We start from the raw sequence: 16005 nt of genomic DNA, 5'->3' as shown, positions 1-16005 counted from the left end.
TGATTTGCATATTTTCTGGAAATTAACTTTTTAAGGATATTAATTGTAGATATCCCCCTATCTCTCCCCCACATTGCCATTTTTCATTTTGATTATGTTCCTTTTTTTGCCTTGGAGCAACTTGTTTTTCTTTCATGACTGTTGGATTTTGTATCATAATTAGACTTTTTAAAAAAGCTGAAGTAATTTTAAATATTTTTCATTACTTTGAGTTAGTTACAAAAAAATACTTAAATGTGTAAGGTCTGAAGAATATTGATACAACAAATGCTTGTGGGTCTCATCCATTTTCTATGTTTCCTACCCCCACTGAGGTTACTGTAATGAATGTTTTGTGTTTTTATTTTTTTAATCTTTTAAAAATATAAGTTAAATCATATTTGTTTTTTTATCTCTAAACATTATGACGTGTTCTGAGACATTTTCACATCATATTCCTGACATTTATGTATGGTTATAATTAATCACTTTCACTGCTGTGTAATACTCCATTGTGTGACTATACAATTTAGTTATCTATTCTATTGACCATTTAGATGTTTCCATTCTTTGCTCTTAGAAACAGTGATCCTATTTTATACATGCCCTTGGTACACATGTGCAAGAATTTGTATAACAAGGGGTGGAATTGTTGGGTCAGAGAATGTAAACGGGTATCTTATGGTTTTAAGTTGTATTCCTCTGATAACTAATGAAATGGAGTGTCTATTTTTGTTTTTATTCACTATATGTCTGTTTCAGTTTTCATTCTGTGAAATCCATTTGTTCATATTTTTTAATTTTGCTGTCCTTTTAAAAAAATTATTATTGTGTTGGATTTCTTTATTCTTCGTTCTAATTCTTTGTCAGTAAAATATATTGCAAATACCTTCTAGTTTACCTGTTGAAAGTCAGGCCTCCTCTTTCTATGAATGTCCTCAAAATAAAAGCCAGTCAGTGCTCTACTTATTTCTGTGGTTCTTTTTTCACTTATTTTTTTTGTTATCTCAGTATTTCCTATTTTTTTGTTAGTTCCTCAGTGCTTTCAAAAAGATTTAAAACATTTTTTTATACAGCATTTTTTGTTGTTTTCAACAGAGGATTGGTTACTTTCTTCTAAACTACCTGACATTGAAGTCCTGGAATAATTTTTTATTTAGCATAAGAAAACTCTCACAATAGTATAGCATTAATGTAAATTAAAAATGAATGGATATGAACTTTTTGATTAAATAAATTATAATTTTCATGACTATTAGGCCTATACTGGTAAAGGAGAAGCTCCTGCTGTGGACCTGGTACCCTCTGCGTCCATCTCCTTTTTCTGTGAGCAGAGGTTCTTTTTTTTTTTCCCTGCCAGCTTCTTAAGCACTCTGATACCTGGAAGATTTGGCCTAAGACCTATTTTATCATTTATAATGATTTGTACAGATATTTAAATTGTGTTTTCCACTGCTTTATTAGTGGTTAAGTTCCCTGATTCATGTTAGTGTATTTATTTAGCAGGATTTTGATTTAAGTACAGTGATAAGTACTAAGTTTTTATGATAATATGGGAAAATGCTTGTGTTATAATGTTAAGTAATAGAAACTGGACCCAATTTTATATATATAATAGGATTAAAATTTTGCAAACAATTTGTATAATAATATAGACTGCAAAGAAATATAAAAATATATATTTTGATTATTTTAGGTAATGGCATTCTAGGTAATTTTTTAAAAGGTCTACTTATTGCATTATTTCTTATGATGGATATGTATTCATTCATAATAAGGGAAATGTAATAAAATTTTTGATTAATGGAAGAAAAATCCAAAAAATACCACCATAGATAAAATGTAAAATATATGTTGTTTCTGATAATTATACACAGAAAGTTTCCAGGCCACGCAACAAGTATTTCAAAGTGGGCTAGATTAGAAATGTAAGAGAGTAAAGACGACCTAAACTGTAATTAGGCATAGGAAAATGTTTAGTCAGATCAGCAAGTTAAAAATCATAATTTGGAAAAGCACTTGTTTGTCATTCAGAAGCCTGAATTGTTTGCCTTCTAGGAATGTAATTTTTGGATTGTTTGCTTTCTAGGAATGTAATTTTGGCCAGGGCAGCCTTTGTTTCTCCCCTCATTGGATATATATTACTTACCTTTGGATTTAGTGTAGATTCTGAACTTGTAAAATAAATTTCGAATGACATTTCGGTTTTAACACCTCAGGATCAAGACTAGAGTTTCTGTAGGTGGTAGACAGGCTTGAAAGCTTTATAAATTCTGGGCAAATGACAGGTAAATGGATTAATAAATACTCTAAAATATAAACTGCAGTCCTAGCCCTATGCACCTTATTGCCTTTTGTTAGGTTCCTTTCACTTAGCTAAGTAGTCCAGAGGGAACTTTGGATTTACATTCCTATTATCAGTCCACATGTTGTTCATGGTATCCTCAACAAAACAAATAAGGAAATAACCATTAGGCTGTATTTAAGCCTTCATGCATTTTCCTCATTTCTATCAAATGTAATGTATGAGCAAGGCCTGTGCAGTTTGATTTTTTTTTTTTTTAATTATTTATTTTTATTTATTTATTTATATATGGCTGTGCTGGGTCTTTGTTTCTGTGCGAGGGCTTTCTCCAGTTGCGGCAAGCGGGGGCCACTCTTCATCGCGATGCACGGGCCCCTCACCATCACGGCCTCTCTTGTTGCGGAGCACAGGCTCCAGACGCGCAGGCTCAGCAATCGTGGCCCACGGGCCTAGCCACTCCGCGGCATGTGGGATCTTCCCAGACCAGGGCTCGAACCCGTGTCCCCTGCATTGGCAGGCAGACTCTCAACCACTGCGCCACCAGGGAAGCCCGTGCAGTTTGATTTTGAATTACTGATTGTGAGATCTGGTCTACCTCTCTTGACTTTACCACAGGATAGGCTAGAACACCATTCCTTTGTCTTTTCTGATCTATTTAAAAAAAAATTTTTTTTTTTTGGCTGCATTGGGTCTTCGTTGCTGCGCACAGGCTTTCTCTCTAGTTGTGGTGAGCGGGGGCTACTGTTCGTGGTGGTGCGTGGGGGCTACTGTTCGTGGTGGTGCGTGGGCTTCTCATTGCAGTGGCTTCTCTTGTTGCAGAGCTTGGGCTCTAGGCGCGTGGGCTTCAGTAGTTGTAGCACGCGAGCTCAGTAGTTGTGGCTCACGGGCTCTAGAGCGCAGGCTCAGTAGTTGTGGCACACAGGCTTAGTTGTTCTGCAGCATGTGGGATCTTCCCGGACCAGGGATCGAACCCGTGTCCCCTGCATTGGCAGGCTTATTCTTAACCATTGCACCACCAGGGAAGTCCTCTTAAAATGTTTTTTGTTTTAGATTGTTGTAATGTAGGTTGTTTATTTCTGTTAAGTGATATCCTGGCTGAAGATTCTTGGAGTATAGAAACTTCCTGGTTTAAGATACTATTTCTGAACACCATGATGATCAGTAAGCATTATCAAACATGGTATAATTGACTTGTGTTCATATGGAGCTAGTTACTCGGTTCTTTAAAAATGGCTTCTTTTTCCAATTAAAAACTTTTCATTATAATACATTATCTGGAAATTTTTTTAAAAATTAATTTTTATTTTTGGCTGCGTTGGGTCTTCCTTGCTGTGCGCAGGCTTTCTCTAGTTGCGGCAAGCGGGGGCTACTCTTTGTTGCGGTGCATGGGCTTCTCATTGCAGTGGCTTCTCTTGTTGTGGATCACGGGCTCTAGGCACGCGGGCTTCAGGAGCTGTGGCTCATGGGCTCAGGAGTCATGGCATGGCTCTAGAGCGCAAAGTGGCGCACGGGCTTAGTTGCTCCGCGGCACGTGGGATCTTCCCGGACCAGGGCTCGAACCCGTGTCCCCTGCATTGGCAGGCGGATTCTTAACCACTGCACCACCAGGGAAGTCCAGGAAATATTTTTTAAGAAATGAAGGTAAAAGTGAAAGCCTTCTCCCCAATCTCATTTCTCTCTTCTTAAATATGACCACTCTTGACAGTCAGTCCTTCTGTATTCTTTTAGATCTTTTTATATGCATTTTACATAATAAATATATGTAAATAGTGCTTGTATGGTTTTATTTTTATAAATGGGGTCAACTATATATAAATAATTGCTTTTAAAATATAATTTTAAGATTTTTTTTTTAATTTTTTTATAGCTACTTTATTTATTTATTTATTATTATTATTTTTTTGGCTGTGTTGGGTCTTCGGTTCGTGCGAGGGCTTTCTCTAGCTGCGGCAAGCGGGGGCCACTCTTCATCGCGGTGCGCGGGCCTCTCACCACCGCGGCCCCTCCCGCCGCGGGGCACAGGCTCCAGACGCGCAGGCTCAGCAGTTGTGGCTCACGGGCCCAGCCGCTCCGCGGCATGCGGGATCCTCCCAGACCAGGGCTCGAACCCGCGTCCCCCACATTGGCAGGCAGACTCCCAACCACCGTGCCACCAGGGAAGCCCTTTAAGATTTTTTTATAGCAGAATTTAGGAGGTATCTCTTTTTAACTAATGTTTTATTGTATAGATGACTATTTAACATTCCTCTAAGGGTGGGTATTAATAGTGTTTTCTGTTTTTCAAAATAAACAATGTATGATGTCAATTCTAATAATAATAGGAGCTTAGTCTGGATTGGTTGTTCTGAGTTTACATGTATCATCTCATTTAATTTTCACACAAATATTAGGGATAGGCATTTTTTTAACTTCCATTTTATGACTAAGGAAGTAGGCATTGAGAGAGAACTTGTCCAAGTTCACTTGGCCAATAAATGTTAGAGCCAGGATGGAAACTGAAGCAGTCCTTATGTGCATCTTGGTGCAACACATAGTTTCTGTATATTATTGGCAGACAGTTTATATCTGTAAAATTGATGAAGATGGTGTTTATTACTGGAAGTCCCATATTTTTGAACAAAGTAAGACAATAAAAATAAATATTATTAATGTATGATTATAAAAGGAATATATATTTATTGTAGTAAATTTGGAACATACAGAAAGCCTAAAAAGAAGTGTAAAAATCACCTGAAACCAAACTCCTCAGAACTACTATTATTTTATTATTACTTATTTTTATTATTTTATTATTATAAAAAGCATGGAGATACCATGCTTTTTATGAAGGGGAACTTTGTTCAATTAACTTCCTTTAGTTTTTGAGATCTCAAGGATTGGTATCATGTAAATTGGCCTAAAGGTGTACATAGATTACCTGCTATCTCTCCTCCCTTCCCCTTCCCTTTCCCCTCCTCTCTCCTCCTCTCCTCTAAGATTTGCATACTAATTCATAGTGCTTTTTGATTTCTTTAATAGGTTTATAGAATTAAATTACCAGTAATACCAAAAGTCAATTGACCTTCACTTGCATGGGTACCTTTTGATCTTGTAATTGTTCCATTTTCATTCTCTATGTGCCATTATTAGCTTTTGAAGTATTTCTTATATTACTGGATCACATTACTTAATAGATCTTGGAAATCTGAGCCAGTGTTTTCCCCCTAGAGTATCTCTATTGATTTTTCCATGATAATGATTTTGCTGTTGCATGCAAGGGTCTATGTTGTTTCTTTTTTGAGAGCACTTACAGGGTTTGAGAGTCTTAAAATATTGTAAAAAGAAAATGGCTTCTTCATATGTACCTCCCTTGGAGTATCAAGAAATTTTCTGATAATCTGAAGCCATATCATGTATGTTAGAATCTGTAATTTTTCTAATGTGCTTTAAAGGACATGAATCTTTGAACGAGTGACCATGAATCTTAAACAAAAAGCAATTAGTATTTCTAGAAATATTTAATTTGATTTATTACTTTGTAGGTATCTGTAATGCGTGATGAGGAGAAATTGTTGAGGATTAAAATTAATGAACTGGAGAAAAAGAAAAACCAGTGTTCTCAGGAACTAGATATGAAACAGCGAACCATTCAGCAACTTAAGGTAACAGTTTTGTTTTTAAAGGTGATTTTAGTAGATTCTGTTGGTATATTTTAGTGTTTAATTAAATGTATCAGTTCTTTTTTGTTTTTTTAAAGTAAGAAATGGATAGTTTTATTTGAGCCAATCTGAGGATTATAACCTGGGAGACAGTCTTTCAGAAAGCTCTTAAGACTGTTCTACCCATTAGAGGTCAAAGCAGGGTTTACATACCTTTTGAGACAAAGGGTTATACATCAAATGGTATATTGTTGACAGTTTACGCAATCCAGATCTGCAGTACAAAGGGAGTAGTGGGTAGTCATGGCCCCTTTCACCATAAGAAGGAAGGTTATCTCCTAAGGCGTTATCTTGCTGGCACCAAGAGAAAATAGCTCTTTACAATCCAGCAGGCATTCCTGTGTCTTCTAAGGAAGGGTTAATGCAGATGCATAATGCACACTAAAGTGGGGTAGGGGGTGGGCACAGAGAGAACTTTATATTTGAAAAAAAAAATTTTTTTTTTTTTCCTTATCCTGCCTTAAAAATGTTTTGTTTTATCACAACTCAGTGAGAACTGTCAGGTGGTAAACCCAGCCCAGTTGTCTGGTCAGAGTGCGCAGGACTGCTGGGGTTGCAGCAGAGGTGCGTTTGCATTTGCGGTCCGGGAAGGGCCCTGCAGCCCCAGCTCTGCCGGGGTCAGGGTTAGCTGGGGACCCCTGCCTGCAGTGCCTGAGGTCGAGGCCCCCCCACCCACCCTGGATTTCGGTGTCCTGGGCACCGTCTGGACAGCAGGTAGCTGCAAAGTGTGGGCTGCGGCTCCCAAGCACCGCACCCTCTCCTCGGTGGAGCCGACTCCACAAACCCCTGCTTCTGGGTCTCGGACCAACCGTCTCGTCTCTCCATCTGCCGCTGCAATAGGACGTCCCAAGGTTTAGGGAGATTTCCAGTCCTCGGTAGCCGGGTTTCTGGGGGGACTGTCTCCTAGTCTGCCTGCATGTTCCCCTACACCCACAGAACCAGAGTCATGATGTTTTCAGGAGACTTTTTGGAAGCCTTTAGGAAAAAAAGCTGTTAAAAAAATCCTAGGGACTTAAGGGTCCAGTAAGATCCCACATGCTGCGGAGCAGCAGAGCCTGTGCTCCACAACAGGAGAAGCCACCGCAATGAGAAGCCTGCGCACCGCAAGGAAGAGTGGCCCCCGCTCGCTGCAACTAGAGAAAGCCCACACAGCAACAAAGACCCAATGCAGCCAAAAATAAATAAATGTATTAATTAAAAAAAAAATCCTACTTTCAGGAAGACAATTATTTCACGATTCCAACACCTTAGGGGACTTTGGGGAACAGCTATGAGTACTTGGTGATAACAGATGATTTCAGTGTCAACCCAAAGGTATGGTGAGGTTTCAAACCAGATTGAAAACCTGTTACAGTGCACCCCTGTGTAGCCAGACACCATCTGTTGATAGGTTCTTTCCATCACTGTCCGAGCACCTCTGTGGTTCTCTGTCTGTTTCCGTCCCCTTCCTTCCACCTCCGTCGCTCTCCGTCTGTTTCCCCACCCCGTCCGTCCACCTCCTTCATTCTCCGTCTCTTTCCGTCTCTCTCCGTCCATGTCCGTAGTTCTCCGTCGTTTTCCTCCTTCATTCTTTGTCTCTTCACCATCTTTCCATCTCCAGCTGATTTCATAATAGTATTCAGAGATTTCCAGGTTCTGTAATGATTATTCTAAAACTTATAAAATGAGAAGATATTGCTGAAGTTAGATGAGAGAAGGAGTGAAGGTTGGATTACCTGGCAGGTTAAAACTAGAATTGAAGGATTTCTAGTGCCCAGAAATTAACCTTGAGTCCTTTTCAAACCTCCCAGCTACTTTTTACGTATAGGGCATGTGGGGACCCTATTTTTTCTGCATTTTGAGTTTACTGTTAAGGAATTTATTTATGGTTTTCTTTGTTCCTCCCACATTAAATACATAGTAAACTTTCATTTCTCTCTCTTTATGCTTTTTGTGTTGTGTAAGACAACATACATGCTAGCTTGAAATGTTGAGTGAAGAAAATGAGTTGGCATTTTTGGGGTACATTAAAAGTTTAAAGTTTGGGGGTTTTGTTTTGTTATTTCTTATGACCACTCTCACCCTGCCCTTTTCTCTGAGGTGAAGCAAACTTGGGAGCTTGAGACTATTAGCCTTCTAGGAGACAGATTTCAAACTTAATATTAAGCCCTGTTTTCAAGTCCCACTATTAAATAATGGGGTGTAGTTAAGTTACATTTGCATTTAATTCATATTCTTTGATTTTGCAGGAGCAGTTAAGTAATCAGAAAGTGGAAGAAGCTATACAGCAGTATGAGAGAGTGTGCAAAGGTCAGAAACAAACCTCTACTTCCAGTACTAAAATGACTGCCAAATAAGTAGTTAGAATAACAATTGGTTTAATATTTTCCTTTGAAAATTGTAAAGTTAAATAAGGGCAACATAAGATGTAACTTTATTAAAAGAGAAAAGCATTGATTCTAAAGGGTAACTTACCACCATAAAGTTTATCCTTGGAGAAGTAAAACATTAAGAAATATTCAGTCAAAGCAACACTGATTTCTAGGTAATGGCCAGTATTTTGTGAAAAATAAAATTAAAGTTATATAGGTCACAATGAATGGAATGGATTTCTAGTCAAAATAATATAAAGGTTATACTTCAAGTAAAGTATCTTTAAAATTAAAAAATATTTTAAAAATGTTTTTAAAAACTATTTAATACTTTAGATTCAAATTTATGTGCTAAATTTTTTTTCTCAATTTGGATTGATTCTTTTTATTTGAGATATTACAAAATTATCTTTGTAGATGATATATACATATTTCTGTTCATAAAATTATGCAGATTCCTCTCCTTCCCATCAGTCACCCCATAACTTCTTAGTTGTGTGAGTAGTAGAGCTGGGATTTGAACCCATGTCTGTTTCAGTCTTAAGTTCCAGACTGTCTTCACTAATTCATGCCATTTGTACTTGGCCAACTAAAGAGCAGGTGTAAGACCACAAGGTTATTACTTATTTAGATGACTTGGACTTTTGTGGGGTTCACTTGGATCAGTAACTTGGATGTGAAAATATATCTCTGCACACAGTCCTATTTTCTCCTACCTTTTTAGGCCACTGTCCTCTAACATCTCCTATTTCCGTAATCTTTTTGGAGCTTCCCTTTACTTTGGCTCCTTTGTCATTGTTGGTAGATGTGAATAGATATTCTGAAAAGCATTCTTTGGACCAGGATATAGTTTTTATCGTATTTTAATTTTTTCTTTCTTTGCCAGATATTGAGATGTGTGGCATAGGCCCATTCTGAGTACTTTTAATCTTCCATCTTCTCCATGCTCTTTAAACTTTCTCCCAGATCACTTGTAACCTACATATTTTCAAATCTTTTAGCTTTTTGCAATCTTTCCTTTATTTTTTAATTACTTTGAATTATTGTCTACTCTCTTTCATTTTCATTTTTTAAATAGTATTTATTGTGTATGAGCATATTTTTTCTAAATATAAAGGTAAGGCGTAGCTTGCCCCCTTTTGAAACTCTTACCTTGGCTTTTGTGGTCTGTTCTTTGGGTTACTGCCTTTCTCTCAGAATGAGCCTCAGCCACTTTGACAAATTTCCTGATTAAGCCATCATCATTTTTTTTCTTTTTGTTTCCTCTCTTGAGAGTTCATTCACTCTTGTGATTTTAACTATGTATGAGACATTCCCTGACAAACAAAAAAGTTCATTTTCAGCTCCTGAGGCTTTTGCTGGCTTCTACATTTCTATTTAAATACTGAATGCCATTCACTTAGCTATCTTATTACTTTTTTAAGATGGAGATATACATACCATAAAATTTACCCTTTAAAAGTGTACAGTATGGTGGATTTTAGTAAATTCACAAGCTCGTACAACCACTACCACTACCTAATTCCAGAACATTTTCATCACCCTAGAAAGAAACCCTGTACCCATTAGCGATCACTCCCCATTCACACTTCTGCGATAACTCCAATCTCTGCCTCTGTCTTAACATGGACATCTTCCCTCTGAATCTGTCTATGTCTTCACCCTATCTGTCTCTGTCCAAATTTCCCTCTTCTTATAAGGACACCAGTCTTATTGGATTTAGGGCCTACTCTAATCCAGTATGACCTTATTCTTAACTTGATTACATCTGCAAAGCCTCTGTTTCCAAGTAAGGTCATATTCACAGGGAGTAACAATCAACATATCTTCTAATCTACTCTCCAGTAATATGACCCCTTTTATTAACAAAAAAATTTTTTTGGTTATTTCAGACATTAGTTTTTGTTACAGACAGTAACATGAATATATTTGTATAAAAGTCTTTGGGTACACATGTAAATAGATTTGTATGGGAAATTCCTAGCAGTGTAATTGTTGGCCCAAATGTTCTATTTAAAATTTTGATGAATTTTGCTAAACTGCTCCCCAAAGTCATTATACCAGTTTATATTTTCAATAATAATGTATAGAGTGCCCATTTCCCCACATTTTTTGCCAGTATTAGGTGTTATCACACTTTAAACTTATAACCAGTGTGATAAGTGAAACAAGGTATCACATGGTCTCAATCTTTTGTACTTGTGTACATCTGGTATACTGGTATTCTGAAATAAATTTGAACTATCACTGAGTATTTTTTTTTTGTTTTTGGCCACACCGAGCGGCTTTCGGGATCTTAGTTCCCCAACCAGGGATCGAACCTGGGGCCCTGGCAGTGAGAGTGCCGTGTCCTAACCGCTGGACCGCCAGGGAATTCCCAGTCACTGAGTATTTCTAATCCAGAGTTTTACATGACATTTGTGTGTCATTTCTTTATATAGCTTTCAGTGATCCTCTCCCCTGAATGTTAAACACTTGATTGCTTGTTCATTTGCCAGGCATTTATTTAGCTATGATAGTTCATGGATATCTTTAGATAGCTTTGATGAGATATCTCATTCCTGTCTTTATGTTGCTTTATTTTCTGTTTTATTTGTTGCATATTTCTGGATTCTTTCCTGAGATAAAATGTAAGTTATTGGAGGCAGTGACTGATATAATAATGCTCTTGTTTCTTTTACTGTTCCTACCTTTCAAATAATAGGTGGATAGCCATTAGCGAAGTTAACATTGGTGTCCTGGGGCTTTACTGATTGCTATCTAGATACTTAAACTCCTTCTTTTGAACCCTCTAATTTAGAGCAAAAGATAGGGTGTAAAAGGAACAGATTCTTTGAATAAAATTATAATTAATTGTATAATCTGAATATATTTGCAAATCATGCTTTTTGAAAGAAAAAGTTTTAGATAGAATACCAGTACTCCTTTAATCCTAAAGAGGAATTCTGTTTCATTAGCTCTCCTGGCAGCTTACATCAATGAACAGAAATACTGAAAATTACTCGTTAAAATTTTTTCTCATTGTTTTGTTTTAGGCTTACTTTATACTAAGTATTTTTAAGGGAGCCATCTTTTGATATTTGTGTCATTTTTTTTGTCACTTTTAGTACCCTGAGTTTGAGTTATGCATTTATATATTCATCACCTCTGACATTCATAGCAGTCTTGGTAAGAGGTGTCAGAAGTGAGCCCTGCTACTATGTGTCTATCACCAGAGATGATAAGCCAATTGTTCCTCCTTATCTCTTTCTATCAGGCAGGATTAGAATAGACTTGTGTATAAGCCATTATTGTAGTCATTTTTCAAGGGCCGGAAACAGTTTTGGTAAGGTTATAATAGTACAGTTATTCCTAATGAGCTGGTTTTAAAAACACTAGGAGTAAATATTTGGCTTTGAAAATTTTTCTAGAAAAAATAATTACTTGAGATTTAAAAATTAAATTTGGGATTGAGAATGTATTGTTTTTAGGAGGTAAAAGTTTTAGTTTTGGTTTGAGAATATTAACACTAAAAATAAGTGTTTTGACAAATAATGTTTTCTCTAAATCCCAAGATCTGTGTTATTAGTACGAGCATACCTCAGAGATGTTTCATATTCGGTTCCAGACCACCACAATAAAGTGCAGATCATAGTGAAGCAAGTCGCAATTTTTTTTTGGTTTTCCAGTGCATATAAAAGTTACGTTCACACTATATTGTGGTCTGTTAAGTGTGCAATAGTATTATGTCTAAAAAAACAGTGCTCATACCTAATAAAAAAATACTTTATTGCTAAAAATTGCTAACCATCACCCGAACCTTCAGGGAGTTGTAATCTTTTTACTGGTGGAGGCAGGGCCTGGCCTGGATGCTGAAGGCTGCTGACTGATCAGGGCGGTGGGAGCTGAAGGTTGGGGTGGCTGCGGCAGTTTCTTAAAGTAAGACAATGAGATTTGCCGCATCAGTTGACTCTTCCTTTCATGAACAATTTCTCTGTAGCATGCACTGCTGTTTGATAGCATTTTACCCACAGTAGAATTTCTTTCAAAATTGGAGTCAGGCCTCTCAGACTCTGCCACTGCTTTATCAACTCAGTTTATGCTATATTCTGAATCCTTTGTTGTCATTTCAACAGTCTTCACCAGGATTCCGTCTCAAGAAACCACTTTCCTTGTTCATCCATAAGAAGCAACTCGTCATCTGTTCAGGTTTTATCATGAAATTGCAGCAGTTCAGTCACATCTCCTGGATAACTTGCTGCAGCTTCTACATTAGCACTTGGCTGCTTCACCTTGCACTTTTATGTCTTGAAGACAGCTTCTTTCCTTAAACCTCATGAACTAACCTCTGCTAGCTTGAAACTTTTCTTCTGCAGCTTCCTTACCTCTCTCAGCCTTCGTAGAATTGGAGAGAATTAGGGCCTTGCTCTAGATTAGGCTGTGGCTTAAGGGGATGTTGTGGTTGGTTTTGATCTTCTATCCAGGCCACTGAAACTTTCTCCATATCAGCAATAATTCTGTTTTGCTTTCTTATCATTTGAGTATTCACTAGAGTAGCACTTTAAAGTCTCTTCAGGAACTTTACTTTGCATTCACAGCTTGGCTGTTTGGTGCAAGAGGGCTAGCTTTTGGCCAGTCGAGGCTTTTGACATGCCTTCCTTACTAAACTTAGCTTAATCCTTTCATTTCTAGCTTTTGATTTAAAGTGAGAGACGTGTGACTCTTCCTTTCACTTGAACGCTTAGAGTTCACTGTAGTGTTACTGATTAGACTAATTTCAATATTGTTGTGTCTCAGGGAACAGGGAGGCCCGAGGAGAGGGAGAGACGGGGCACAGCTGGTCATTGGAGCAATCACAGCACACACAGTGTTTATGGATTAAGCTTGCTGTCTTACATGGGTGTAGTTCATAGTGTCCCAAAACAATCACAGGAGTAACGTAAAGATCAGTGATCATAGATCACTGTAACAAATACAACAATAATGAAACAGTTTGAATTATTGCAAGAATTACTAAAATGTGATACAGAGGCAGGAAGTGAGCAAATGCCGTTAGAAAATGGCACTGATAGACTTGCTTAATGCAGGGTTGCCACAAACCTTCAATTTGTAAAAAACACAGTATGTGTGAAGCACAATAAAGCGAAGTGCAGTAAAATAATAGTTTTTATTATTTTTATTAATAGTTTAATTATATTGAAAATTGTTAGTTTTATCTGAAAAGATTCCTTTTCCATCCATTTATTCTTGCATTCATCCAAGCATCCATCTGTACATCAGTTATTTATTTGATCCTTCATATATGCCAGTACTGTTCTAGACATTGAAAATATAGCAGTGAACAGGACAAAGTTTCTGTCTATGTGGAACTCATATTCTATTATAGTTAATAAAAGTGTATTTTAATTTTAGAAGAACTCAAAAGAAAAATTGGATATCTAGATGTAGATGTTAGTAATTTCTAAAATGTTCTTTCCAAATTTTTAGATCTAAGCGTTAAAGAGAAAATAATTGAAGACATGCGAATGACCCTAGAAGAACAAGAACAAACTCAAGTAGAACAAGATCAAGTGCTTGAGGCTAAATTAAAGGAAACTGAAAGACTGGCCACAGGTGAAACAAGATTGCTTAAATATCTCAAAGCATACTCTTTTATTTTCTTTATTTTCCTAGATTTCTTTCCTTTTTAAACATAGTTTAGTGTTTATAATAATTCATAATGAAAAAGTATTTGGTGTGTTTTTGGAACATCCTGTCACTTGTCATTTTTCATTATGATGAAAATTGTTGTACCTAAGTCAGAGAAGGAATAAGGACACTTTCATAATAACTGGACGATAGCTTGCAGTGTTCCCCAGATGTTAAGAATAAACTTTCAACTGAGTGTCACCTCTGTATAGCAACTGGTATCATCTTATATGTTTATCTCAACAAATACTCTGACTCTATCCTTCAGAATATCATCAGTGGGTTGTTTTTGTTTTTAATTTTTGAGAACATGAAGTTTCCTATATATTGGCATGCATTTATACTGTATACTCAGAACACTATTCAGTGGGTTATTGAGACGTTTTTGTAGTTCTTCTCTAAGAATTTGGTAAGCTCTTAGAATGGTCTCGGTTCTATCTTGGTCTGTGTACTTCTGCTTCTGGGCTCTGCTGATTCTTGTCTGTATCCCATGCCACATATAGCTCTATGTGGTATAACTTTTGCATGTACTTTAAAAATAATTTTATGTTTTCAAATCAGAATTGGAAAAATGGAAGGAAAAATGCAAAGATTTGGAAACCAAAAGCAATCAAAGGTCAAAGAAAGAACTTGAGGATGACACAGATATACTTAATATAAAGCTCAGTAAGCTTCAAGATGAGTTACAGGTATGATTTTTATCTATATATGTAATTGTATCTTTATATATATTCATTATATTTCTCATAAAAGGATAATTTAGTAAATATTTTATAATTAATTTAGATATGGATGAACCAATAGCTGGGAAATGTTAATATATAATTTTTCAGTATACACTCAAGTGACACAGGGAAGAAATTCCCAAGATACAAGCTAAGGAAGTGCCAATGAAAATGCAGTGGTTGGGTCTTCAGTTTTACATATTTAATTTTTAAATCATCACTTCTTATGTCTTTGTACCTGTTTTTCTATGCTTTAAACTTCTAACTCATCAAATACTGCTGTGGAGAAGATGACTCTTTGGAAAATTATTTTGACTATTGTAAATTTAATTATTAAGCTGGAAAAGAATAGAGTTGAATGAACACTGGAATACATTTGAAACTATACTACTACAGAGAAGATATTCTGTTTTGTGTTTATATGTTTTTCCATGTTTAGCTTTCACATACTATGTATAGAATACAGCATATGGGGGAAATATTTTTTTAATGGGACTTAAAAATACTACGTAAAATTTTGTGCATTTTATTTATTAGAAGTTGCAATCCAACTGTAGTTTTGGGATTGAAGAAAACTTAACAGTGATTTTGAAAAGACTGCATCTAAATTATTTTCTTAAATTCAGGCTGTATATAATCAGATACTGAACAAATACAAAAGAAATCAGTTACTTTCTTTTGTAACTATTAATTATATACTTTAGAATTTACCCTTTCCACTCCATTAATTATGAAAAAAATAACATTAATTACATTGAGAATGTTCATATTAAGGAATACCGGTATGTTCTACGTTGTTCCAAAATAATGTGATCACATATCTTAGATAATAAACGGGATTTTTAAATACATAGCTTTTAATGTGATATTACTGTTTATGTTTCAAATGAAGTTTTACTTGAATTTTTTTTTTTTTTAGAATTAGCTTTTTAAAATTTTATTTATTTATTTATTTATTTTTGGCTGTGTTGGGTCTTCGTTTCTGTGCAAGGGCTTTCTCTAGTTGCAGCAAGTGGGGGCCACTCTTCATCGCGGTGTGCGGGCCTCTCACTATCGTGGCCTCTCTTGTTGCGGAGCACAAGCTCCAGACGCGCAGGCTCAGTAGCTGTGGCTCATGGGCCTAGTTGCTCGGCTGCGTGTGGGATCTTCCCAGACCAGGGCTCGAACCCGTGTCCCCTGCATTGGCAGGCAGATTCTCAACCACTGTGCCACCAGGGAAGCCCTACTTGAATTTTGAATGTATAAATTAGACATTTTTGAACCCAGAGGATCTATGGAAA

At 36.5% G+C, this 16005-nt stretch overlaps 1 protein-coding gene across 4 annotated transcripts in view; it reads left to right on the top strand.

The window, feature by feature from the left end:
- KIF20B (kinesin family member 20B) overlaps window positions 1-16005 on the top strand; it is a 75989-nt gene that overhangs the window by 43742 nt on the left and 16242 nt on the right. For all 4 annotated transcript variants that reach the window (XM_059900032.1, XM_059900030.1, XM_059900031.1 and 1 more), the window contains 4 exons: window positions 5806-5925; window positions 8211-8271; window positions 13800-13925; window positions 14562-14689. In XM_059900032.1, coding sequence (XP_059756015.1) covers window positions 5806-5925; window positions 8211-8271; window positions 13800-13925; window positions 14562-14689 — 435 coding nt within the window. The remainder of the gene's footprint in view (window positions 1-5805; window positions 5926-8210; window positions 8272-13799; window positions 13926-14561; window positions 14690-16005) is intronic.

This window comes from Balaenoptera ricei, chromosome 16 (genome assembly GCF_028023285.1).
Source record: "Balaenoptera ricei isolate mBalRic1 chromosome 16, mBalRic1.hap2, whole genome shotgun sequence".
Lineage (NCBI taxonomy): Eukaryota > Metazoa > Chordata > Mammalia > Artiodactyla > Balaenopteridae > Balaenoptera > Balaenoptera ricei.
This window is presented reverse-complemented; position numbering and strand designations above follow the sequence as displayed.